We start from the raw sequence: 25,103 nt of genomic DNA, 5'->3' as shown, positions 1-25,103 counted from the left end.
CCATAGGTCTTTTAACTTAGAATAGTTTAAGCTATAAGAACTCCAGTCTCTGACTGTGGTTTTGTTGCAGTTTGTGAACTGGCTCTCTCTCCACAGCCCTGCCATCAACATGACTCAAGAGAGTTGAGGCGGAAGAGGTCCAGGTAGAAACAGGTCTCCTACCCATCTCACACTCAGGAGGAGTTGGAGAAAAGGCACAATCAGGTGATAATTTTCCACAAACTAGTAATGACAAATCTCCTAGATACACAGATGTATTTATAAATAAGCATGTTGTCATTTGATTTTAACATTAAGCATCGTTGGTATAGATTTCAACATAATACATCTTTTGTTATGCTGGTGACAGCTACTTCTGTAAAACAAAATTCTCAAATGTTCAGGTTTATGTAACTCTGAGAGGTTCCGGAATGGTGTCCTGGTATGTTCCCCCATAAAAAGAGCCCTGGGTAATAAAGCAATGGGGCAGAGGCAATGTGGTGACCATAGACAGCAATTTGCAGAGGAGGAGGATGTGCCGGTGGTGAGGACTTTAGCTTTTGTTAAAGGAGGAAAATGTATCAGAATAAAACAGATGAGAACATAATCTCAGAATAACAAGAACGGGTACAGATAATCTAGTTCAGTTTTTTCTCAACCTGTGTGGCAAGGAATACCAGTCACACAGAAAAGATGTTCTGAGGGCCAACGAGTATTACGCCACATGCCACATTCTTCTCTTGGTGTTTCAAAGTGCAGCGTGTTAGCATATTAAAGCCCAGGGACATGGAGTACTAGAGAAAACCTGCTTAATCCAGCCACTTCCCAACCAATCTGACTACAGACAGGGCAGCTGGTTAATGTCATGCAGGCTGTATGGAGGGGGCAGTAGGAAATGAAAGTCAGCCTAGGTCCCACTCACCAACCGGAGGAAGGGACATTTTTCTCTACCATTACCTATACTTAATAGAAGAGAAAACTGAGTCCAGAAAACTTCAATGACTTATCTGTGGTCATCTCGTGGCAGAACTCAAGCCAAAACTCAGATGTCGAGATACACTACTCCGTGCTTTTTACCATTGTTTATGTTCACAGTTCCTTTTATTTTTTTAATAATTCTACCAAAAACTATCTGTTCATCACTCTTTAAAATAGGAGATCCCTGTCCCTGTTCTGTCCTTCCCTCCGCCCCAGTCAAATAGAAAACAAGTGGGCTACCAATGGAGATGAACACATAATTTAAGGAGGCAGTACATTGGTGTGTTGGTCTTTAAAACAAAAACTAAAGTCTAGTAACACTTCATTTATCTAGAAGTCACTTATTTGTATATCTGTTTACTGTCTTTTTCCCTCACGAGAAATTCATGACACAGAGGCTATGTCCCCGGTGAGCACAGTAAGTGTTCAATAAACACTTGCTGAACAGATGAATGAGTACTTTACAATGCTCTGGCCGTGACTCTGAGCCACACACTTCTAACAGTTTGATTATTTGTTTCTAAGTTCACAACATATTTAGAATTAATAAAGTAGAAAAGGGGAAGGACAGCTACAGGCAGCACAGTGACAAAAGAGGTGACAGCTGACATCCTGGTACTAAGGGAAGAAAGACACGTGCAAGAAGAGATATGGTAAAAGTATAGAATACAACCTCGACAGAAAGCAATTTGGCAACATCCTTCAAACTCACAGGTGTACATACCTACAACTAGGGAGTTATCTACAGATAGTCTCACTCGTAAATGAAAAACTTACATTCAAAATGATGTATAAAGTTATTCACTGAATCACTGTCTATAATAGAAAGACTAGAAAAACCTTAATGTCCATCAAAACAAGGACAAATTGAATAAAATGGGGTGTGTGTGTTAAATTCATGATGTAATATGGAATGGCTGGGGGCTTCCCTGGTGGTGCAGTGGTTGAGAGTCCGCCTGCCGATGCAGGGGACACGGGTCCGAGCCCTGGTCTGGGAAGATCCACATGCTATGGAGCAACTAAGCCTGCGTGCCTCACAACTGTTGAGGCCCGTGAGCCTAGAGCCCATGCTCCGCAACAGGAGAGGCCACCACAGTGGGAGGCCCGCCACCACAGCGAGGAGTGGCCCCCGCTCCCTGCAACTGGAGAAAAGTCTGTGCACAGCAACGAAGACCCAAAGTAGCCAAAAATAAATAAATAAAATAAATTTAAAAAAATATATATATGGAATGGCTGTTTAAAAAAGCCCAAGGAAGAGTTTTATGATCTGAATGGAATATTTTCTAAGAGCAGCATGTATACTGTATTGCCAATTGACATTTTTGTGTAAAATATTTCTGGAAGGAGTAATTTGGTTGCCTGTGGGTGAGAGGAAGAGGGAGGGAGATTATCTATGTGTATATGTCCTTTGTATTTTTGAACCTCGAAATGTGAAAGTATATTATATTCAAAAAAAGAAGAATAAAAGTATAGTGGTATAAGGCAATTTCCTTACAGAAAAAATAGCCTCCCATATATCATATTAAACCACATTGAAGTTATTGATCACGAGGTAGAACACTCATATTTATAATTATAATTCTGAGGCATTAAAAAAAGGTTAATTTCTAGTACATATTTTCTGAAGTAGGAAACTGTCATGGAGCTACGTGACAGTTAAGATTTATAAAATAATAAAAATAATGTAATCACATTACTGAAAGTTTGGAGAATAAAGATTAGGAGAGAAAAAAGAAAATCACCCATAATCTTACCACAGTAAAATAACCACAGACTGCTTTGGTATAATGTTTCCTTCCAGTATTTTTTCCCATCATCTATTATGAAAAATCATGGCAAAAGTTTTAATAAGATCAATTCCAACCATAATACTTCTTGGTCTTATTAAAACAGGCACTGTGGGCTAACAGAGAAGGAATCAGGAAATCTTAACTTTAATTACAATTTGTTCTCAAAATCTCCAAATGACTCTGAACAAGTGGTTTTTCCCATCAGCGAGCTACTCTCCAGCTCTGCAAGGGCAATAGAGTTTTCCTTGAATGCCTCTCAAGATGAAGAGATAGGAAATGGCTTATGTAACATGGAAAACCCCTAGCTAAATGGAATGTGAATATTCAGGCTAGGATACAAAAATATTTTTTAAAAGCACAATTTAGGAAGAGTTCAGGCTGAGTTTGAGTTCCTTACCACCTCTTTGTCATGCTTGATATTTTTGAATTGGGGTGGTGGTGGTAGAGGGAAAGTTATCTTCAAAGAGAATTTCATTAGAAAATGGCTATAAAATTGGAGGATAGGGTTTAGCTGCTAGGTAATCCTGGGGCTCAATTCAATCTGCAGGATGTACACTGGAAAACAGACGAAATCCTGCTTTAAAAGTAATTAGGATTATTATTACTCTGGAGGGCAGACAAGGAAACGCTTAAGATGACAGATTTCACTCTGCTCTACAAAACCATTTTTTCACTCTTTAAATGGATATTCAAGCCGGTCACGTACTTGCAATTAAGGAGAGCAGGCAGATCTAACAGAACGATGTCTGGTCTTGGAAACTGATAGGTCTGAATTGATCCTCACAATTAGGAACATTAAGTTAAATCCTGGCATCTGAGCAAAGACAGACAGACACTGGACTAAATGGAATATAGTTACTTAATGCCAGTGAGAGATGATCCAGATAAAATTGACCAGCTCTGTTCTTGCTTTAAAATCTTCCCTGGTCCACTGAGATCCAGGGAGGGAATGGTCTGACAAAGGACATTTTCCTCATCGATGAAGTGAGGGTACCTAATATCCCTATTACTTACCTATCCTCTCAAAATCAAACCTTGTCACTTGAATGACCACCACCACAAAAATATCTGCTTTATAGGAAGACTACAAGTGGCTGTGATGGCTAGATTGATGGTTTGAGTGGCCTTCAGCCATCACTACAAACAGAACTGAATCTCCTCCATTTCATGGCTTCGTAAACCATTCCTGAGTTTTTCACCTCCTCATTCAGTGCCACCTTTTCTGCTTTAGCTCCACTGATGGGCACATATTCTGTGGGCAGGTGCCACCAGCCTAAACCCTCAACGATCACAGGGCTGGGGCTGCCTTACTTGCTTTCTACACACCTCTCAGCTGTCAAAGTTCTGCTCCAAATAGATTAATCTAAACTGTTCAAACTCAGCTAGTGTTCTTTCCCTCTAAGTAAGTTTTTATCTAATACACACATGGCAAATATATTTATAGCCTATATTCAGAGTGTCAAGTACAAGATGCAGAGGAGAGAATGATAACTGTCTGGCTGAGGGGAAGGAAAAAATCAGGAAAGGAAATGAAGTTTAAGCTGGGTTTAGGATTTGAATGAGGGCAAGAGGAAGACAAGAGGTGTGAAATAGCCTGGCGGGACTGGGCAATGGGAAGGAGCGTGATCTTCCTGAAGAGACTCACGGGGGCGGGGAGGGAGTGGATAAAAAGGGCTAGAAAGGCTGGGAGTAGAGATCACAAACAGTCTTTTGTCGGGCTAAGAGATTTGGATTTATCTTAAGTTCAGTCAGAGTAAAAGCTGGCATTAATTGAGCACTTATTACATTCCAGACACTGCACTAGGTGCTTTCTGTGAATTATTCATTTAAGCAAACAGTGACCTTGTGAAGTAGGTACTATCGCTGCTATTATCTCCATTCTAAATGTGAAGAAACAGAGACTAAGAGAGGGTATAACATTTACCCAAGGTGAGAATGGGACTTCTTGGAAATAATGTTGGGGCAAATGGGACTTTTCTGAAATACTGTTGGGCAAGACCTGAAGGCAGGAAGCACGGCTGGGAGGCGGCTGAATTCTTTCCCGTGAGTGATGCTGAGGGTTGGGATTGTGTGGTGGCGCTGCGTGTGCAGTGGGGTGCAGGGCCTCAGAGCTCCAGGTCAGCTGTGGGTTTCTGTGAACTGATTAGGTAAGGCTGGTGTGGCAGAGGGAGGAGTCCAGGATGTCTCCCAGCACTTGCGGTGGGACTGGTGGAGCCACGTGCAATGAGGGAGGGGTGGGAGACAGCTGGTGAGGGTGAGGAAGCCAGTTTGGGGCGTACTGAGTTTGAGGCACCCACAGGACCGGCTTCACTATACAGCTCTCCTTACCTACTACGCACCAGAAACTGTGCTAAGGCAGGTCCCCAGCACCCAGGAAGCTCACCTTTAGTAAGAAGACAGATAAGCAGCCGGCTGGTATATAAATGTGAGGATCATGAAAATAATCACTTCATTCCATTCTTTAAGTACTTACCACAGTCAGTCGAAGAGTGCTTTTCTTATATTATCCCAATCCACAAAACTCTTTTAGGTAAATACGTGAAGTGTAGTAAGAACAAATGCTTATGTGCGCGAGGTACTTTGTTCGCATGCATGAACCCACCTAACCATCGATAACCTTATGAGCTATTATTGCCCTCATTTTACAGATGAGGAGACCGAAACACAGAGAGACTAAACAACTTGCCCAGGTTAGACAGCTAGTAAATGAGAAAGCTAAAATTTGAACCCAGGTACGCTGGGTTCATTTTACAGATTACGAAATGGAGACTCACAGAAGTTCAAGTAATTTGCCCCAGCCAATCAAGCACCTAATTAGAGGTGGAGGGAGGATTTGAACAAAGGCCTGGTGAACAAGCTCCTGCTGTTAGCCCCTGTAATAAGTGCAAGTCTAGAAACCCACGCATGCGTGATGGTGGCACAGGGAGAACCAGCAAAGCACAAATGGGGAATGCGGGGAGCATCAGAGCTTTCACCAAGGAGGACATGCCTTTCTCAGCTCTGGAACAAACAGCAGGGATTCCCGAGATGGGTGAAAACATCTGGAGCACACATGGAAGGATGATCTCTAAACAAGAGAAAAGGCTCTTCTTCTTCCCAACACAGGACTGGAAGCAGTAAGGATAGGTACCAATGTAGACAGATTTATAGGTATTCGTATTCAAATCTCATAGCTTCAATTTTCTCCCTGAAGTAGGAGGCAAGGTCATATGCTGAGAAGGCCTGGGATGAGGCATCTTGAAGACAGTGAAGATGTGGATGATTATTGGGTAGAACAGGAGACAGAGCTGCCCAGGGATGTAGAAAAGGATCCAAGACAACTGGCCACTCACAATTGTCACGTTCATTTCAGACTTCAAAGATTACAGGTAGGTGACAGCCACAGGTTCCTTCCCTGCCTACCTTGCTCCTGAGTGACTTACAGTTACAATGAAAGGAAGTCTAAGACATCTATCAGCAAGGAGGTATAAAACCCATCATACAGCCTGTTTTTGTACGAAGCACCTTGCATCGAAGGTTCGTTCAAGGCAGATGTGATGATATTCTGGCAGAAGGATCAGGAAAGCTTCTAGTCCAATGAGATAACAGAATTCTTTATTGGGTGGCAGGACCCAGGACCGGAAAAAAGTCCTAAGCCTAGAGTACAACTCCAGTGGGGGTTAGATTCTTCGACTTGCCAAAGTCGATTACCTCGTTTATGCAAGGGTGGAAATGCTGTGCAATGGAGCTAACTGGTTCACGTGTCTTGAGGACTACCAGGTTGAAAACTACAGTTGAGATAAATGCCATCAGGCAGTTAAATCCACAGATCTCACTTTCAGTAGCAAAAGCAGAGCTGGAGATGAATGTAGGAATCATCAGCATATGAGCCCTGGTAGTTAAAACCATAGAAGGGAGGGAAATAACGCAATGCCTTCCCTGGTGGCACAGTGGTTAAGAATCTGCCTGCCAATGCAGGGGCCATGGGTTCAATCCCTGGTCCGGGAAGATCCCACGTGCCGCGGAGCAACTAACCCCGTGCGCCACAACTACTGAGCCTGCGCTCTAGAGCCCGCAAGCCACAACTACTGAGCCCACGTGCCACAACTACTGAAACCCGTGCACCTACAGCCCATGCTCTGCGATAAGAGAAGCCACTGCTGTGAGAAGCCTGCGCACCTGCAACGAAGAGTAGCCCCCGCTCGCCGCAACTAGAGAAAGCCACACGTAGCCACGAAGACCCAATGCAGCCAAATATAAATTAATTAAAAAAAAAAAAGTATAGAGTGGGAAAAGAGCATGAAGTTGTAGCTTTTATGAGACTACTTAATCAGGTCTGCCTCAAATTCTTATCTTATTATCTTTAGAATCCACATGACAACATGTAAATACCCCAATCGCTATTATGAAGTGAACCCAGTTTCGGTACCTACCTTATATTTTGAAGTATCCCAGTTGTGGACTATGCGGGCCGGGATGAGAAAACTGTCGTCCACGTGGCAGCTGCTGCAGTAATACCACCCGCTGTAATTGCACACCTTGGCTTTCCCATTGGAAAGGCCTATGGATCGCTGGCATCCTGTTCAGGGCAAAAGAAAGAGTCAGTGATTGTTGTACTTCTAACACCACAGAATGAAGTTACACAATCCTCAAGTGAAACAAAAGTCTATAGGGCTTCCCTGGTGGCGTGGTGGTTGAGGGTCTGCCTGCCAATGCAGGGGACGTGGGTTCGATCCCTGGCCCGGGAGGGTCCCACATGCCGTGGAGCGGCTGGGCCTGTGAGCCACGGCTACTGAGCCTGCGCATCTGGAGCCCGTGCTCCGCAACGGGAGAGGCCGCGACAGTGAGAGGCCCGCACACCGCGATGAAGAGTGGTCCCCGCTCACCGCAGCTGGAGAAAGCCCTTGCACAGAAATGGAGACCCAACACAGCCAAAAATAAATAAATAAATTTAAAAAAAAAAAAAAAAAAAAAAAAGTCTATGATAGGAAAGAAATTGCAGAGAATAGGTGTACAGACACGTCCCCTCTTTCCTAGCCTGGCAGCTCCCACCCCTTCGGCTCCTCGGGGATTGCTGACATTGGTACTGTTTCTGGTCTCTTCTGATTCCACCTCTTTTGTGTACAGCGGCCAGAGACCAGTCTCTCTACAACCAACCCCCTTTCATCTCTTCGCTTCCTCCTCAGAAACCCTACTTCACCAGGCAATTGGCTGGGGGCTACTCATACAGGTTCTTACTTAACCCATGCAGCATCTCTATAAGGAAGATATTATGAGCTCTGTTTTACAGATGAATAAACTAAGGTTTTAGCCAGGTTAAGCATTTTGTCTTGAGGTCACCCAGCCAGTAAGAGATGACGTTTGGGTTTGGCTCTAAGCTTCTGATTCTAAAATGATCCTAAAACCTGATGTGTAGCCTTCCTTGGCTGACAAAAATCAATGAAAGGAATGCGTCCTTTGATTGGTCCCCATCTCTCCTTTCCAACTACCTACTCCTACAACTCTCCAATGGGAACAGAACCTCTTTGCTGCAGTTAGAGGACTCTCCTCACTGTTCCCCAAATAAACAGGGTGCTTACTCTACCCTCCATATCTTGGCACAATTTATTTCTCCTTTCATGACGCCCTCTTCTCTGATCTCTACTTTGTCAAATCCTGCCCATCACTGATGGCCTGCAAGTGCTTGCCAAGGCCCTTTTCATGTTCCGGGAAGTCCATGATTCTGTCAGTCCTGTCCTGGTACTGTCAGGGGACCTGGTAATAATCATGGCCCTGCCAAAAAGAAGCCATTATTTTCCTTTAGCTAGGAGGAACTACATTCTACTGACAACAGAAATTCTGTCATAATCAACCCAAACGACAACATTCAGAGCAGATAATCAGGATTATACAAACAGCTTCGTTTTTCTGACATTTCTCATCCACTGCTTTCATTTTTGAAATCCTCCCTCGTGGCCCATTTCATGGTTGGGTACCAAGACCTGTACTGATCAAAGAAATCTCGCATGAAGCCTATTTCGTAATATGGGTACAAAATCGATTACTCTTAATAATCATAGTCATAATAATATAACCAGTGTTGCAGCCCACTTCCATTAGAAGGAGCTCAAACATGTTTATTTAACAAACTGTCAGCCTAAGAAGATACTTATTCCCATGAATCCATGAATGAAAGCATCATAAATTCCTAGCGCTTTCATTTCTATCACAAATAAAATGCTATCAGTCATCCAGCAGTTTCACAGGGTACCCTCCAGAAAGAGAATTATATCCTATTGTTTTTAGATACGAGAGGTATTGAAAGACGGACGGGGAGTAAATATATCGGAACTACGCTTCCAGAGCTTAATACCCTTTCTTCCTGGGATAGCTATTTCTTTACTGTTGAGTAGCAACAAAACCCTAACAAGCTCCTGTTTCTCAGATTGGCTGAGGATTGAGATACGTGTGAAGGATAAGGAAGAACCGAACCCACCTGCTGCTTCTGTGGGGCGTGGGAGGTGCTGTCAGGATCTCTAGGCTATGAACACTGGAATGCCACGTGCTGCGCCCACTGACCGTGCTGCTTATGCGGCATGTAGCGCGTGCGCCCGCTTAAACACTGCGCTTTCTGACGTGCTTGTACAACCCTGACCACACGACAAACTGCTCAGATGTATTTTTTATCCTTAGCACTTACTGTAGCGCTTTACATATGATAGACCAGCAATAAATGTTTATGTTGAAGAGACGATAAACTGCATATTATCTGGCACATAAACACTCTCATGCATATAAAGGATTTTAACTTCCCAGAGCTATTTTGGAATTGATCCTCCTAACCTGGTCACCTGCCTCTTGAAAATAGCCTACTCTGGTGAATATCCCTATGCAAATATGTTGCCCCTTCTAAGAATTACACATTAGACACGTTCATAGATGGACTGTGAAACAGTTGAGTAGAACTTGACACATTTTAGACACTGTGACACTGTTTCCAAAATTTAGTGGACAGTGAAACTGACAACACTGAAGTGACGATGAATAGAATTCAGTCTCCCCTAATGATTCAGAAAATGAGCGCAATCTTATAGAAATTCAGGATCATTATTATAGCTGAAACTCGCACCATAAAACACTGCAAAAATAAATTTAAGTTATTTTAGTTTTTTGCTTGTTTGCATTTTGGATATAATAAACAGTAAGCATTTGCTGAATGTTTATATATGCTTTAGTAGGTCCTACTGGGTTTATTATTCTGTAACTTTTAATGACTTTATTATGATCTCCTAGACGCAGCATACATAGGCAATATTAAAATACACAAATGTGCATTTTTTTAACATCTTTATTGGCGTATAATCGCTTTACAATGGTGTGTTAGTTTCTGCTGTATAACAAAGTGAATCAGCTGTACATATACATATATCCCCATATCCCCTCCCTCTTGCATCTCTCTCCCCCCCTCCCTATTCCACCCCCACAAATGTGCATTTTAAGAAAGCATATAGCCTACAAATGTGTATATCAACCGGGCACATAGGCCCAAAGCCTAACATGGTGAGGGTTCAACTAAATAAGCTAAACATTCTCACTACTTTGCACAGGTCTCCAGGCTCATAAAAGAGAGGAAGGCTGAGAGAACATGGCTGGGGTTCATGCCCATTTTATTTTTTTTCACACTTAATTTTTTTTTATTCTGATGCAGAATGTTATCAATGTCTAACCTTCATTCTAGAGGCTAATTCAGAGAGGGGATGTCAGGAACCAACTATTCCCAAGGCCAACCCTGTCATGCAGTAATCTTTGGGCCATACCACCCCTGGAGCTTTAAATATACCTACCAAAAGGCTTCTGTGAGTGCATTTCTCACCACCACAATCAGAAAACACTAGAGATAGCACCCCAACAAGATGACGTCTATAGTTTAAAACAAAAACAAAGACAAAACAAGCTCCAGAGTGAGATTACAAACCAGTCACATGAATGGCAGCCGGCTGTCAGTTGGCCGACCCCTGCTAGGTCTTAAGGGAAATCTGTCATTGGGGCCACCTCGCCCTGGCAAGATGGGGTTAGGTCCTGGAAAGGGTCCGATTGGGTCAAAACATGGTCTGAGTGGAGGGAAGTGTCTGGGTATCTCCCCAGGCTCAGGGATGAGTGAATTCATTGGATCCCCAACATAAGGAAGGGTTAGTCTTTCATCATATTCACCACCAATAATTCCTGGAGGAAGGAGAGAACTGGGAGGAAAAGGCCTGGGGTGCAAGGGGTTGGGGTAGAATGGAATGGGGTGGGGTGACGATGGCAGGAACATCACATGCCGCCCTCTCTGAGCTTCTTTTCTTTGTTTGTGCCTCTTCTTGTACAGTTCTTTCCAATCTGTGTCTCGACCTCTGACAGTACCATCTTGAAAATCCCGCAGATATAAACACCTCCACAGAAGTTGGTCATTTGAAGCAATATAGAGGTCATGACAAACTGCAGACAAAGACAGGACAGAACGAACAACCAAAAGTCGGAAGAGCTGCAGTTTCAGCTCCAATGGGAGGACTACCAACCCAAATACATCTGTTAGGTTCAGTGCTTGTCGGGTAAAAGCCAGAAGAGGATACACCAGCCGGTCCTTGAAGAGGCGAGAGAGCTTCTGAAGATCTTTGTATGTCTTGGCTACATTTCCCCCTGATTCCTCTTTGCAAATAAAAGATGCTGGCAGCAGCTGCAGTCTTTTCACACTTCTAATCTCATTGTTGATTTTTAGTGTAGCATTTATGACGATGAGGTTTTCCAAAGGCACACAGGTGACAGCAGCAGAGCCACCCTCGCAGAGAGGATGTGTGTACTGCAGCTTATACACGCCCCCCAACCTCCAGTTCTCCAGCATGGACACAGCTTTGGCTTCAGTCCCCTGAGGTATGTAACCCGACTCTAACACGAGGAGATGTATGGATACTATCAGGGGATCCCTGGGGTTAGAACAGTCAGCTGGCTGATACAGGGTCTCTGATGAATGTGGCACTTGCCCTTCCACCGATTCACTGCAGAGCATTGGTTCTGAGGGATAGAAACCTGTGCCCTCTTCCATAACCACAACATCTGGAATTGACTCAGCTTCAAAATTTTGACGAGGCCCTGACCCACTGCCATCATTCCAGACATCAGATTGGGCTGTGCCTGTCCTTGGAATGAATCACGCAGTTGTTCATCCTGCATGCTGGACTGACTGGAGCTGGCGGCCAAAGAGGGCTGGTCATTATTCTGGAGCGAGGAATGCTCTGAATCTGTGGATGAAGGTAAGTTAGGTGCTGCAAAGGCATCAAGAATCAAACATATCAAGTCCCCAGAAATAATCCCATATGAAGCCAAGGTCTCTTCATCTCCAGTGAGGGCATCCTTGTTGTTCAATGTAATTGCAAACCGGGTATCAGAACCTGGAGGGGATGGGAGCCCCCGAGACGCCGGGCCATGACCTCCGGGAGCCAGGAAGCCGCAAGCTGCAGCCTCAGTGCCCACTTGCCACCCCACCTGCGCGTCACAGTCCAGGAGCGCAGGCCCCACGCCGCCCGGCCTCTTATGCCCATTTTAGTTGAGACAGAAGCAGCAGCACATAAACTCATACGTCTAGTCCTTGGTGTCTTTACCTTTATAACTTATTTAGGACAATGCTCTCCTACTCTTGATGCTGAAATCGCCCTACGAAACTGAATAAAAGGAAAACCTCATCCAAAACGGAGGCAGGAAGCCCTGAAAGGGGAGGTCTCAGGCACATTCCACTTGTGGCAGCTTCCTTTACATAGCCTAGCACGAAGAAGGAAGATTTTCTCCTTGCCCAGCAACAACCCAGCCAATGAGAAGCCACCACAACCCTGAATACTCACAGTCCTCCAATGAACCTTCCTTCAAAGCAGCTCCTTCCAACTTCCCCTTTCCTCTGTAATAGAACTGCTCCTCTCCTTTGTTCTCCGGACCTGCCTGTGGTTCACAGCAGTTTGCATGTCCCGAATTGCAATTCTTCTCCTATTCCCAAATAAACTTGATTTTGCTCACTGAACCTTTTTTTGTTTTAAAGCTTGATAGCTCCTAATGACCCAGAAGGTTTCAACCTATCCCCATTCTTAGGAGTGTTTTGGATACATGGTGTATAGACAAGCACAAGCCTAGAGTCAGGAAGCTCGCTCTTTCCTAGGGAACATGGTGAGCCTGACCCATCAAACTCCCTAGTCCTGCTTTCCTCACCTCAAAATAAAGGAGTTAGCCTAAATCAGTGGTTTGCCAAATTCAGTGAGCATCAGAATTTTCTGGAGATGTTTGTGAAAGATGTAGTCCTCCCCCACCTCCAACCTGGGCCCAGAGATTTTGATTCTGTAAACCTGGGGTAGGGCCCAGGAACCTGCATTTCTACCCATCCAACCACCACCAGGGACTGTGGTGGGTAAAAGCTGAGGATTGTTCCCTGATTTCTAGGTGACTCCAAAGGTCCCTCCAAGCTCTAAAATTCTCATTCTATTTAAGTAAAGTGCAGCAGGTGGGCAGGCTGCTAAGTGAAGAGTTCATAATTGGTCACACAGTTTAATTTCTAGGCTTCCAAAGTCAACACTTCAAGTTCTTAGTCAATTTTCAAAAATTTACTGTGTAGAAACAACAGTTCATTTTACCGGCATTTTTTCCAGAGCATTCACTGTCCCCACTGAGAAGCATCTTATTTGAGTTAGAAAGAATTAAAACTTTTAATCTCCAAATCCAATGTATTTGTCATTGAAAGAACATAGGATGGTCAGGAAAGAAAATTAGAGGCCAGTCAGTGGCCTGGTATAGATTCATTTTCTAAAAAACAACACATACCATTTATTTGAAGAAGGAGACACCCGTTCTTTCAATTAACTGCAAGATTTCTTTCTTTAATATCCTACTAGCAAATCATGGACTTAAACTGTCTGAAACAATTCCCCATAAAGATACACAACCTGGGATTTTACTTAATCATTGTGAGGTTTTCAACCAGAGGGGGAAAAATGTGTTTTCTTAATAATGACCGTTAGAAAAACACATTTTTTGGAGGAGGCCAAAGCTGGACTCTGACAAGCGACATTATGAGGAGAAAAATAGAGCTGCAAAGCAGAGACAAAAAATAATTAATTGAAATAACTAATTAGAACTTATTTACATATTATATTTTCATGTACTTTCAAACAGACTTTTCAACAATGTTTCTAAATTAAAAGGCATTTGTAGTAGGGAACACTCCACATGTAGGATCAAAGCAAAAACATACTTCTCAGTCTCTTTTTGAAACTTTTCAGAGAGTGTATTCAATTCATAGGAACAAAAAACTATCTCACAAGAGAACCCACTGGCCTTTTTTTTTTTTTTTTTTTTTTTATTGCTTTCCACCCCACTTCAAATCTTTAATGAACACATGCTCTGAAGAGCTTAGCTTCCCTTCTGATACACTTTGGGAAACAAATGTCACCATTTAACCAAAATCCTATTTGCTGCTTGTACAGTCCATTTCCCAAGGGGCCTTTCACTATAGACACCCAAAAGAATATGTTGCTGGGGGTTGAAGCAGAAACGTTGGCATAATTCTCGACAAGGGTACAGTCTTTCTTCTAACAAGGGTACCTAGTTAGCTCAACTGGCTGCAATGAGATGTTACTGAAGTTGAGGTCTTGAGAAGCCAACCACCTCTCTCTACTTCCTGGCTCCCAACTACAGCCCTCCTTCCCCCGGCCAGTAGGTGGAAAATTCATGGGCACAACAGAAAGGTAACAAGAGCTGTGTCTACGTCCAGGTGATTCTCTCTCACTAGAGAAAGAAAGCACCCAATGCTTCCTAAGTGTGGCCAGCCACGCTACCCCCACCACCTCATTTGGTAAGGGAAATCCAGGACTTTGTATTTGGAAGGAAGAAATGATCTAAGAAGAGAACAGGGGCAAATAGAAGAGAAGGTGCCTTTATAAAAGAGAGGAAAGAAGAGAAAGAGAGTGAGAGGACAAATTTTCATTTGCTCTGTTAAAATAGACAAAATAAAACTGGCAAGTTTCGATCCCTCTTCTACTGTGCATGCTGGGTAAGGAGCAATGGCCATGGGAGGGGAAGGGGACGGCCCTGTCCCTGCCTCCCCCCTCCCACCCAGTGTTCTGGTGGGAGACAGTGAGCTGTGGGAAGCGCTGGGCAAATGTTGACTGAAGGCCTGGAGCCTGATCATGTGCCCCAGGGATCAGATGTTCCAAGATGGAGGAAAATGGAAATGGGGATTTCAATGACTTCTTGTTTTACAAGAATTAGGGGGGAAAGTCATAAAGAACTTAGCTTTCCTAGCTTACAGTCTGTAACCATTGGCTCATTAAGTAAATGTTGAATAACTACTTTTTAAAATAAGGTGTCACATTGGGTATACAGCAGAAAATTCTGTTTAATGAGCCTAAGATTAGCACAAAGCTGGGCACGGTGTTTAAACAAAGGATTGTTGGACACAGGGCAGAAGCGATTTTTGCAAGGTAGCTTTGGTATCCACTAAGCGAAGTTGAAGCAAAGCAAACCTGGGCCCCAGACTTGCATCCTTCTCTATAGGAGGGGAAGGAGCTGGCAGGTGAGACTGATCACATGTGTGTTCACAAGTTAACACAGGTGGAACCGAGGCTACATAATTCTACATAATTGTAACAGGAAGAGGGCAAGGGTGAGGGACACTGAGAAACACCTACTTAGAAATAAGTGATCCAAAACTTTCTCCTGTCTCAAGCATCCAAGTTACTCTACATCTTTGGGACCAGGTGGTGAACCATAAAGTAGGAGATATCTACATAGTCATAAAATCAATTAAGACATGAAGTATTTGACATTTTAATTTTTTTTTTAATTATTTTTGGCTGTGTTGAGTCTTTGTTGCTGTGTGCGGGCTTTCTCTAGCTGCGGCGAGCAGGGGCTACCCTTCATTGCAGTGCTTGGGCTTCTCATTGTGGTGGCTTCTCATTGTGGAGCACAGGCTCTAGGCATGCGGGCTTCAGTAGTTGCGGCAAGTGGGCTCAGTAGTTGTGGCTAGCAGGCTCTAGAGTGCAGGCTCAGTAGTTGTGGCACACGGGCTTAGTTGCTCTGCGGCATGTGGGATCTTCCCAGACCAGGGATGGAACCCGTGTCCCCTGCATTGGCAGGCAGATTCTTAACCACTGTGCCACCAGGGAAGTCCAAGACATTAAGTATTTGGATTGGAGAATCGACACATGAAAACAAATGCCTCTGAGTATGCATTTTGTCTGTTATAAGGAAAATAGTATCCACAAGCATCTCAAATGGAACTAAAGGAAGAGAACAGGAAATCAAGAAAAATCAATTGTGTTCTACCTCTAATTGCTTATGTGACTAGTATGGCTCACTGCTGGTAGTCCCTTTGGTATATGGTCTCAACTTTGGAGAGCAATACTTCAAAATTATTTTCTCTGTAAGGTTTTAAGTCCTCTGGTAGGGAATTCTCTTCCCAGGGGATGAAAACTTCAAGTTTGGGAGGGAATACACATACTCAAATACAATCCTAAAATGTACTGACTGGCTGCTTCCAAAGCTATACTGAAATTCATTTCTGTTCATCAGAAAAGAATTTTCTTCTGGTGGGCTTCATTTTACGTTTGTCTATAAATGACTTTCATGGCAGTGAGAGATTGTAAAGAGAAACTGTCACTCATTGTTGATCAAAAGTTTGACTCAGGGCTTCCCTGGTGGCGCAGTGGTTGGGAGTCCGCCTGCTGATGCAGGAGACACGGGTTTGTGCCCCGGTCCGGGAAGATCCCACATGCCGCGGAACGGCTGGGCCCGTGAGCCATGGCTGCTGAGCCTGCGTGTCCGGAGCCTGTGCTCCGCAATGGGAGAGGCCACAACAGTGAGAGGTCCGCGTACCACAAAAAAAAAAAAAAGTTTGACTCAAAAAGTTGGGCTACACAGTCAGATGGCTGACACGTTAAAAAGTATAAGTAACACTCGGAAGGAAACTGTTCCTACTGTGGTTGATACACATTTAGGATAATTTAACGTGGCACTTGTAGAATGGACTGTAGCTGTTGCTAGGACAGCTATGTCCTTAAGAACATAAGTAAATAACTCCTCTGAAGTTATGGATGTACCTAATTAAGGAATTTTCCTTTCATTACAGCAAGATGGCAAATGTTAGGCTTGTAAAGTATGAGCACTGCGCCTGGACACAGGGATTATTCAGTGGCACATTGTATCTAGAGAGACAGACAGAGGCAACTGAGACCAACAGACATCAATTGTCCAAGACAGAGGTCATCTACAAGTATAATCACGTGTTGCTTGATTATACTTGCAGGACTACGGCAACCAAAGAAAGATTTTAAAAAAACATAATCTGAACACGAATTGGTTTAAAATTTTAAAGTATTCTACAAGTTGTTAGCTGAGGTGTTTTTTTCCCCCACAATGAATATTTAAATTGCTAAGTCAGTTTCGATTTGCATGTTGTATTAACAGAACTAGAGGTGCTATGTTTAAGTAAGAAATGAAGAGAAAAATCATGTCAGGTAATCACTGCTGACTGAAAATACAGGCAGCACACTGGTGGTCTCACGGATCTGTCTTGTTTTGACAATGTTTGGATGGAGCAGATGCAGGGACACCCCTTCTTCCTGTCTCTGACCACTCTCCAACCTCCTGTCTAGTCGCAACCCCTGGGACCCTCGCCATCCTCTGTCTCCGGGACCGGCCAACACCGTTTTTTGTGGTTAGCTCCTTACTGCCAACCAGATTCGTCAGAATTATTCCAGCGAGGTAGAGGCTGCTGTCAACTGACTGGTCAGCCATCTGCGGGCCTCCTGCACCCACCTCTCTTTGGGTGTCTAGTTCCACGGCAACGCTGTGGCTCTGGAGGTGTGAGCCACTTCTGTGAATTGGCTCAGCAGAAGCACGAGGGCACTGACCATCTCTCCAAGATGCAAAATCAGTGTGGCGGCTGCATCCTCCTCCAGAACATGCAGAAGCCCTCCCAAGAGGAGTGGAGTGAAACCCTGGAGAAGACCCTGAACTAGGCCCTGTGGGATCTGCGGGCCCTGGGTTCTGCTTGCACAGACCTCCACCACTGTGACATCCGGAGAGCCACTTCCTAGATGAGGAGGTGAAACTCATCAAGGAGATGCACTGCATGTGACTAACCTCTGCAGGCAGGACTGGGTGAGCATCTCTTAGAAGGCTCGCCCTCCAACAGGACTAGGAGCCTCCAGAGCCCAGTGGACTTTGAAGGACCCCTCTGCATGCCCCTGGTGTCAGAATTTCTGCCCCCTGCAGCCACTAGGCAGTTATTTTAACCACCCTGGAGCCCTCTCCCGAGCTGTAGGCCAAATGGAAACAAAAACGGTTCTGCAGCAAAAGAAAAAAAGAGAAAAAAAAAAGAAACTAAAGACTTTCTGCTCTTGCTAAACTCTATAATGTTTATTTGTTTAATTTCATGGAATGTTGTTATTAAGATTATAAATCGTATGAAATAAATGAATAAATACCAAGTAGACTCCAACTCAAGTTGAGAAGTGTCAAGATTTATTGGTCTTTCAGGTAAACAATGATTGAGAACCTAGAGTCAATATTTAGTCAAAATTTATCTTGAAAGGCAATAAATCTTGATTTTTGCTAAGGCAAGTAAGTAAATATGCGCACTGTTTGAGAGATTCTGACTGCTTTTCTATCTACTAAATAGCTACAGTGAGTTATAGTGATCTGTGACATGGATTTTCATTTCCAAAGAAATGTTTTGAATTGTTGAGTTACTTTTAATTTTTCTTATGATATGATGCTTCAATACCAGTATTTAGAGTAGTGTAAGATAAGTTTAATAAGAAATGTTATAAATTTCATATCTAGTATATTTAAATCAGTCTAAATTTAGTATTTTTTTCATACTTGTTTTCCTCTTAGAGTTTCTCATTAACTTCTATGCCTGTCTGTTCTTTTCCTAAGGACTTTCAAGAAAATGGTAAGAAATTTAAAATGGAAATAATACAGAAATAGGCAAATGGATAAACAAATATTAACATAGTGCTTACTATATGCCAGGTTCTGTTATAAGCACTTTATACACACACACACACACACACACACACACACACACACACACACATTCAATTCTCTTATCATTCTGTGAGGTAGGTATTATCCCTATTTTACAGATGAAGAAACTGAGAGAGAGGGTGATACAGTAATTCTGTCCATGGTTGTACATCTAGTGAAAAAGGTAGGACCTAGATGAAACATCCAATACGGCACTTTATGAGGAACAACAATGAACTATATAGGTGAATTTCCACGTAGCTATCTCCATATGGAAGATATCACATAAATTGTCTCCTTGTGGATGACAATATGACAAGCACAGAAAATCTGAATCAGTTATACAAAAGAACACAATTTAGCTCATCAATGCATTCAGCCCTGGACCTCACAAGCTTTAGCATCTCCTCTGAATATGAAGGGTGAAGGGGGGGCAAGAATACAAATCTGTAAGGTGGCAAGTAGAAGACAGTAAGAGATGAGCAAAGGAGGAAGCAATCACTCTAACTGTAGAGATCGAGGAAGGCTGTGTAGACATAGGGGCATTTGAGCTGGGCCTTGAAGAAAAAAAGAGATTTTGGAAAAGGAAGGCTCAAGTCAGAAAAATGGAAGCTCATTTGGAAAACACTGACTATTCTAGTTGTCTGAAGCTCACTGTAACTAGAGGGGTGTCAGGAAAAGAGCTTGGAATGGTAAACTGAACATAAGACTCCCGAATGCTCAGGGCAGAAGTCCTTACTAATCAATACGGGATGAGTATTAATGAGTAAGATACAGGAACAGCTAGAGTTGTTAGAAGCAGAAGAGCAATCTGCGCTTTAGAAAGATTAATTGGCAAGAAAACACTGGGAGGGGAGAGAACCAGTCGATAAGTTACTGCCCTGGCCTGAGCTTGGGTAGGCAGTGGGCTTGGGAGCAGGTAGGGGGAAAAAGAAGGCGATACTGGGAGATAAAGTGCAAATGATTTGGTAGGCGATTCATGGGGAGAGCATGGCAAGGGGATTGTCAAAGAAGCCCATGACATTTTGAGCCTGCGACCGTTATATGAGAAATCTATCAGTCAGAAGGGGCGGGTGGTTTAAATGAGAAAATGCTGTTTGAAGCATTAAATTTTAAAAAAAAGTTCAAAAAATTTGAACTAGCAGATCAACTGATGCCTAAAACTAAGCCGGTTGAGAATAATTCCCCTTTATTGTACAAATCAATCTGAATTCAATGCTTTGTGACTGAAAGCATCTGATATATTTACACTAAATGTTGGTTGGTGAGGGTTCTATTACTATAACCTAGTCCTTTTACTTAAACCTACCCATTTAAGAGGCTGAGGTCTCATTACAAACCATTAGGTGGTACAAAATAATCAACATGCATTTCAGCAGAAGACACTTACTACTTTATAAAGAAGTGAGGAAGAGGAGACATAGTTGGTCGCCCTTGTTTCTTGATAGCACAGTGGTTCTCAACCAGGGGAGATGTTTTGTCCCAACCGGGGACATTTTTGGTTGCCACAAAAGGGTTAGTGGGGGTAGCTACTGGCATCTAATGGATGGAGGCCAGGGATGTTGCTAAACATTCCTCAATGCACAGGACAGCCTCCCACAACAAAGGATTATCTGGCCCCAAATGTCAATAGTGCCACTGTTGAGAAACCCTGCAACAGCACAAAGACAAGAGGGCAAGATAAAAGGTCCGTGTACTGACCCTACTTAGTCACTTTTCTCTGCAAGCAATGGATATACCATCTATTATGAGGAGGAAAAGCCCTTTCACCAGCTTTGCTTTCTTATCTAAAGAAAATGATTCATGCTGCTAGGTTAGTTTAGACAAAAGAGATGCCTCCAGAGAGAGGCCTTGTCCACACTGCACCACCATCTACTAGACTACCTGTGAGTAACATCTGCTCCAAGCCTGGGGATCTTCTCTTCATAAATTAATCCTTCTGGTGAAACACTTGCTACCAATAACCCTTACTTGAAAAACAATGGCAGAAACAGAAGGGGCCAAACTCAGCTGATTATTTCAGACATGCAGGCTGCCGGTGGTGGAATAATGCTCCTCGGTCACAGCTTACACACCACCCCCTTCAGTTCTATCTCCAATATGGAAGCACCAGGATTCCCCATCTGGCACCCCTGCAATCCTAGACAGAAAAGGGAGGTCAACCTCACCACCCTCAACACTAACAAAGCGAATGTTGGGCTGAGCAACTTGGAACTTACATGTTGAAAGCTTTGGGGGAAGACATCTTCATAAGTAAACTGTCTTACTGGAATGTTCCTCTGAACCATATTAGAGCCTGAGGCAAAAGGAAAAATCCATCATACTGATCCTACCTCTATTAAAGATTTTTTATTTGTTCATCATGGATTTTTTTGTATTAATTTTGATTTTTAAATAATATTACATTAAAATAATATTTATCGGGCTTCCCTGGTGGTGCAGTGGTTGAGAGTCCGCCTGCCGATGCAGGGGACGAGGGTTCGTGCCCCGGTCCGGGAAGATCCCACATGCTGTGGAGCGGCTGGGCCCGTGAGCCATGGCCGCTGAGCCTACGCGTCTGGAGCCTGTGCTCCGCAAAGGGAGAGGCCACAACGGTGAGAGGCCCGCGTACTACAAAAAAAAAAAAAAAAAAAAAAAATAATAATAATAATATTTATCTTGGTTACTGAGGGTTTAGTTTTGTTTTGTTTTTTTTTTTTTGGCATTCCCTTAAATTCTGTGCCCCAAACGAGCACCTCACTCCCCTCACCTTAATCTCAGCCCTGCTCTGAACCCTTTTTCCTCACATAGGATCCATCGTGTGTCCCAATTATGTTCTTTCTACAGTGATTTCCCTTGGTATTTAACATTATATTAAACCACCACTAACTCTTTTCGTGATTCCCCAGTTGCATCTCTATTATGATTGCTTTGAAAGGTCAATAACCTCTGATTGGCTTGGAAGTTCAGATTATCTTTTTGATTTACTTGAAAAGCACCTGCCTTTCCTTTCTGTTCTGGAACTTAGGTTTCCTTCCAGTGTGTATACAGAAGGCTTCACGTACATCAGCCTCATCTGGCCTGTAGCTTCTGTCACACACACTATCCCACCAGGGTCCCCTCTGACTTCTCTTCCACGTTACTCTCCATTCTCAATGCTTGTTTGTCTCTCCTTATTTTGTGAGAGTCTCATCTCTTTGAACTTTACAGTATCTTTAAAACACAACCTTTCCTCTTCTTTGCTGAAACCTCTCTGAAGAAACCCTGACAGCATCTCTTAGAGTAATTTCTACTTGAGCTATTTTAGTAATGACAACAATTTGATAAAATTAAAGTCATGAGAGTGGATCCGAATAGTACTAGGAATGGCCTCAAAGTAAAAAAAAAATCACTTTCATCAGCTTCCTTTAAGTCCGCGCTGAATTCCAGCATTTTCACCCCACACCAAATCCTTTATGTTCTAGAAGATTTAGGCACTGCCTTGGTCTACTGTCTTTACCTACTCTTCCCCTTATGCCTTCTTTGGCCTGCTTTCCAGTCTCTCTAAAAACACAGGTTTGCAACCGCCACCAAGGCTGATCTTTTAACCATATGTTTCATACTTGAAGAAGACAGGCTGCTTGTGTCAGGATATTTAGAGCTGGTAGGCAAGACACAAAGAAACACCTACAACTCAGGAGCAACCACAGAGAGCCATAAATGAATGAGTGCGGCTGTGTGCCAATAAAACTTTTATTTATGGACACTGGAAAAAAAAAAAAAAAAGCACACGACACCTTCAAGTAGGAAACGTCTGTTCCCTGGTCTTCGTGTTGCCATTTGAGCGGAACTTCCTAGAGTAATATTCCCAGCTTCTTTCTCCAGTGCTTATCCAGCGCTCCTCACAGATAAAAAAAAAAATGAGGTATCTGACCGGAGAGTTAAGAAGAAGGACCTTGGCACGTCAGCTGGCCTGCAGGGGAGCAGTTTTTCTGTCTGCTATGGTGAGAGGACATGGTCTTAGGGACTCCAGTTGTGACCACATGAATAAGTCTATCTAATTTAAGGGTCCATTCTATAATATTACATGTGATCTATGAGTGATGCATGCGATATCTTGATCTCCATCCTCCTGACCTCTAGAAGCAGAATGAAGAAGCATGATTTATTAACCATGTAAAGCCTCTATATGGATGACGGCTCAGACAGGCAGGATCCAACGATGGGAGTGGGAAGGAAAGAGGGAGGTAATCAGGAAATCAGAGCATGCCTGTTGGTGGGTGAAGGTCATTAAGAAGAGGGTCGTACAGGACAGCTGGGCTCAAGGGGTAGCCACGAAATCCCCCACATTATTGGACACATTTTACTCAGTTAAAATTCTTCATCCTAACAGCAGATGAGAAATATCATTTTCCTAAAGGTTTCCTATTCATTTTTAGGTCACAACAAGACCTCTCTTCATCCAAGAGAGAACCTCCCCCCCCATGTTTTCTGGGGATAAAATGCAGTGATATATAATATTTGGCACTTTGGGTGCAACTGACACTTTGTAACATTTGAATTGTACATAGTCAAGACAGTTTAATCGTCCCTCAAGTTATAGTGTCAAAGATGCTGACCTGCAAGGCTGTGAAAAGGCTAGCTTGAGGCTGTGTAATAAATCAGTAGCAGGGCTGTAAACAGAAGACTAGGCTCTTGTGCTCCTAATTTATTACTTATCCTACTGAGTCTGGATGCTTCCCAGCCACCAAATCATGTGTCTATTATTTTGTCTGGTCTCTAAAACTCCGGGGGTTGAGAAGAACAACTTTATTGGTAAAGGAAGAAAGAGACCAAGGCTTTCAAACTAAGTCTATCCTCTGTGTCAGAGGTATGGGCCTGGTGATTTAAGGGGGAAAGTGATTTTTAGCAAAGCTTTTGGTTCAGCCCCACATGATTTATTTACATTACTGGAAAAAATATGGACAAGACACAACCTTTGGTATACTAGTACAGACCTGGTTAGAATGATGATGACTATAGTTGATAATACTGTACTCTATACTTGAAAGTTGCTAAAAGAGTAGATGTTAAAAGTTCTCACCACCCAAAAAAAAAAAAAAAAACAAGAAAAAAGTAACTGTGAGGTGACCTTTTTGTGGCAATCATTTCACAATATATACATGTATCAGATCATTGCATTGTACACCTTAACGTTACACAATGTTACTTGTGAATGACGTCTCAGTAAAGCTGGATTTAAAAAAGAATGTGATTTTTCACTCTTTGGAAACTGATACAAGCCTACATGTCTTTGGTTTTGGAACCCTAGCTCCCATGTCTAGAAGTTGTGTATAGCATAAACTAGATTATTTTCAGTTAAAGGTAATATATAAAATTAATTTTGTTGATCATTTTTATTTATAGCCATTTAAAAAGGAAACACTCTACTTTAAACCAAGATATGAGAGTGGTACCTGGGTGAGACAGCAGGAATCACAAAGTCATGGACGTGTCCATCACCCCACCACCCTGAGCTGGGGCTCTGGGAGGGCTGTAGCCAGGCTGGGCAGCCCAAGGCCAGCCAGTTTCTTATCTGCTTCTGAAGCTGATCAGTTCCAGAGGGATCCAGAAAGATACCACCAGAAATCTCCCCTCCCCTGGCAGATGCAGTCAGTGCTGGAAGGCACCCACCAGTAGCTCACCAGAAATGAGGGAACAGGGTCAGTAGGCCATACCTTCCTCACTCTCTGAGGGGCAACCACAATATCACATCCTCTTTTCATCCAAGTTCTGTTTTTGCTGTGGAAATGGCCCACTCAATATCCTGAGCTGTTGTATCATAAAAAACTATCTGGTCCTTCTTCCTAGTTCCTGGGAGGGAGCTTCTAAAACCCTTGGAATTTCCTCAGTGACACAGGTATCTTTATTATTCATGAGCCCCTTGGATCACAGTTGAGTTAATGCTAATGAAGTAAGTCCTGGTGGACCATGAAATAGCTTCAGGATGGGGGGTGGTCACCAGAATGATCAGCCACAGGATTAGAGACTTGGGACTATGAGCCTGCCTGACCTCTGGGGGAGGGAATGGGAGCTAGAAATTGAGTTCAATTCCAAAGTCAATGATTCAAGCAATTGTGCCAATATAATGAAACCCCAATAAAAACTCTGGACACTGAAGCTCTGTGGAACATCCTGGTTGATGAACACATTGGTGTGCTGAGGGGTAGATGCACCCTGATTCCACGGGGAGAGGGCATGGAAGTTCTGTGTTTGGAGCCCTCCCTGACCTTGCCCTCTGAGTCTCTTCATTTGGCTGTTCCTTATTTGTATCCTTTCTAACAAAGCTGTAATAATACAGTCATTCCTGAGTATCCATGGGGTGTTGGTTCCAGGATCCCCCTGTGGATAACA

At 43.2% G+C, this 25,103-nt stretch overlaps 2 protein-coding genes across 8 annotated transcripts in view; both read right to left on the bottom strand.

The window, feature by feature from the left end:
- PLEKHM3 (pleckstrin homology domain containing M3) overlaps positions 1-25,103 on the bottom strand; it is a 190,089-nt gene that overhangs the window by 109,248 nt on the left and 55,738 nt on the right. For all 7 annotated transcript variants that reach the window (XM_032636960.1, XM_032636953.1, XM_032636959.1 and 4 more), the window contains one exon: positions 7,160-7,305. In XM_032636960.1, coding sequence (XP_032492851.1) covers positions 7,160-7,305 — 146 coding nt within the window. The remainder of the gene's footprint in view (positions 1-7,159; positions 7,306-25,103) is intronic.
- Positions 10,200-12,276, bottom strand: LOC116756511 (F-box only protein 7-like). The gene is given in 2 exon segments (XM_032636961.1): positions 10,200-11,871; positions 11,874-12,276. Coding segments are annotated over 2 exon segments (1,230 nt in total). The 5' UTR covers positions 11,916-12,276; the 3' UTR covers positions 10,200-10,683.

Source organism: Phocoena sinus, chromosome 7 (genome assembly GCF_008692025.1).
Source record: "Phocoena sinus isolate mPhoSin1 chromosome 7, mPhoSin1.pri, whole genome shotgun sequence".
Lineage (NCBI taxonomy): Eukaryota > Metazoa > Chordata > Mammalia > Artiodactyla > Phocoenidae > Phocoena > Phocoena sinus.
Note: the sequence above shows the minus strand (reverse complement) of the source record. Positions and strands in the feature narration are given on the sequence as shown.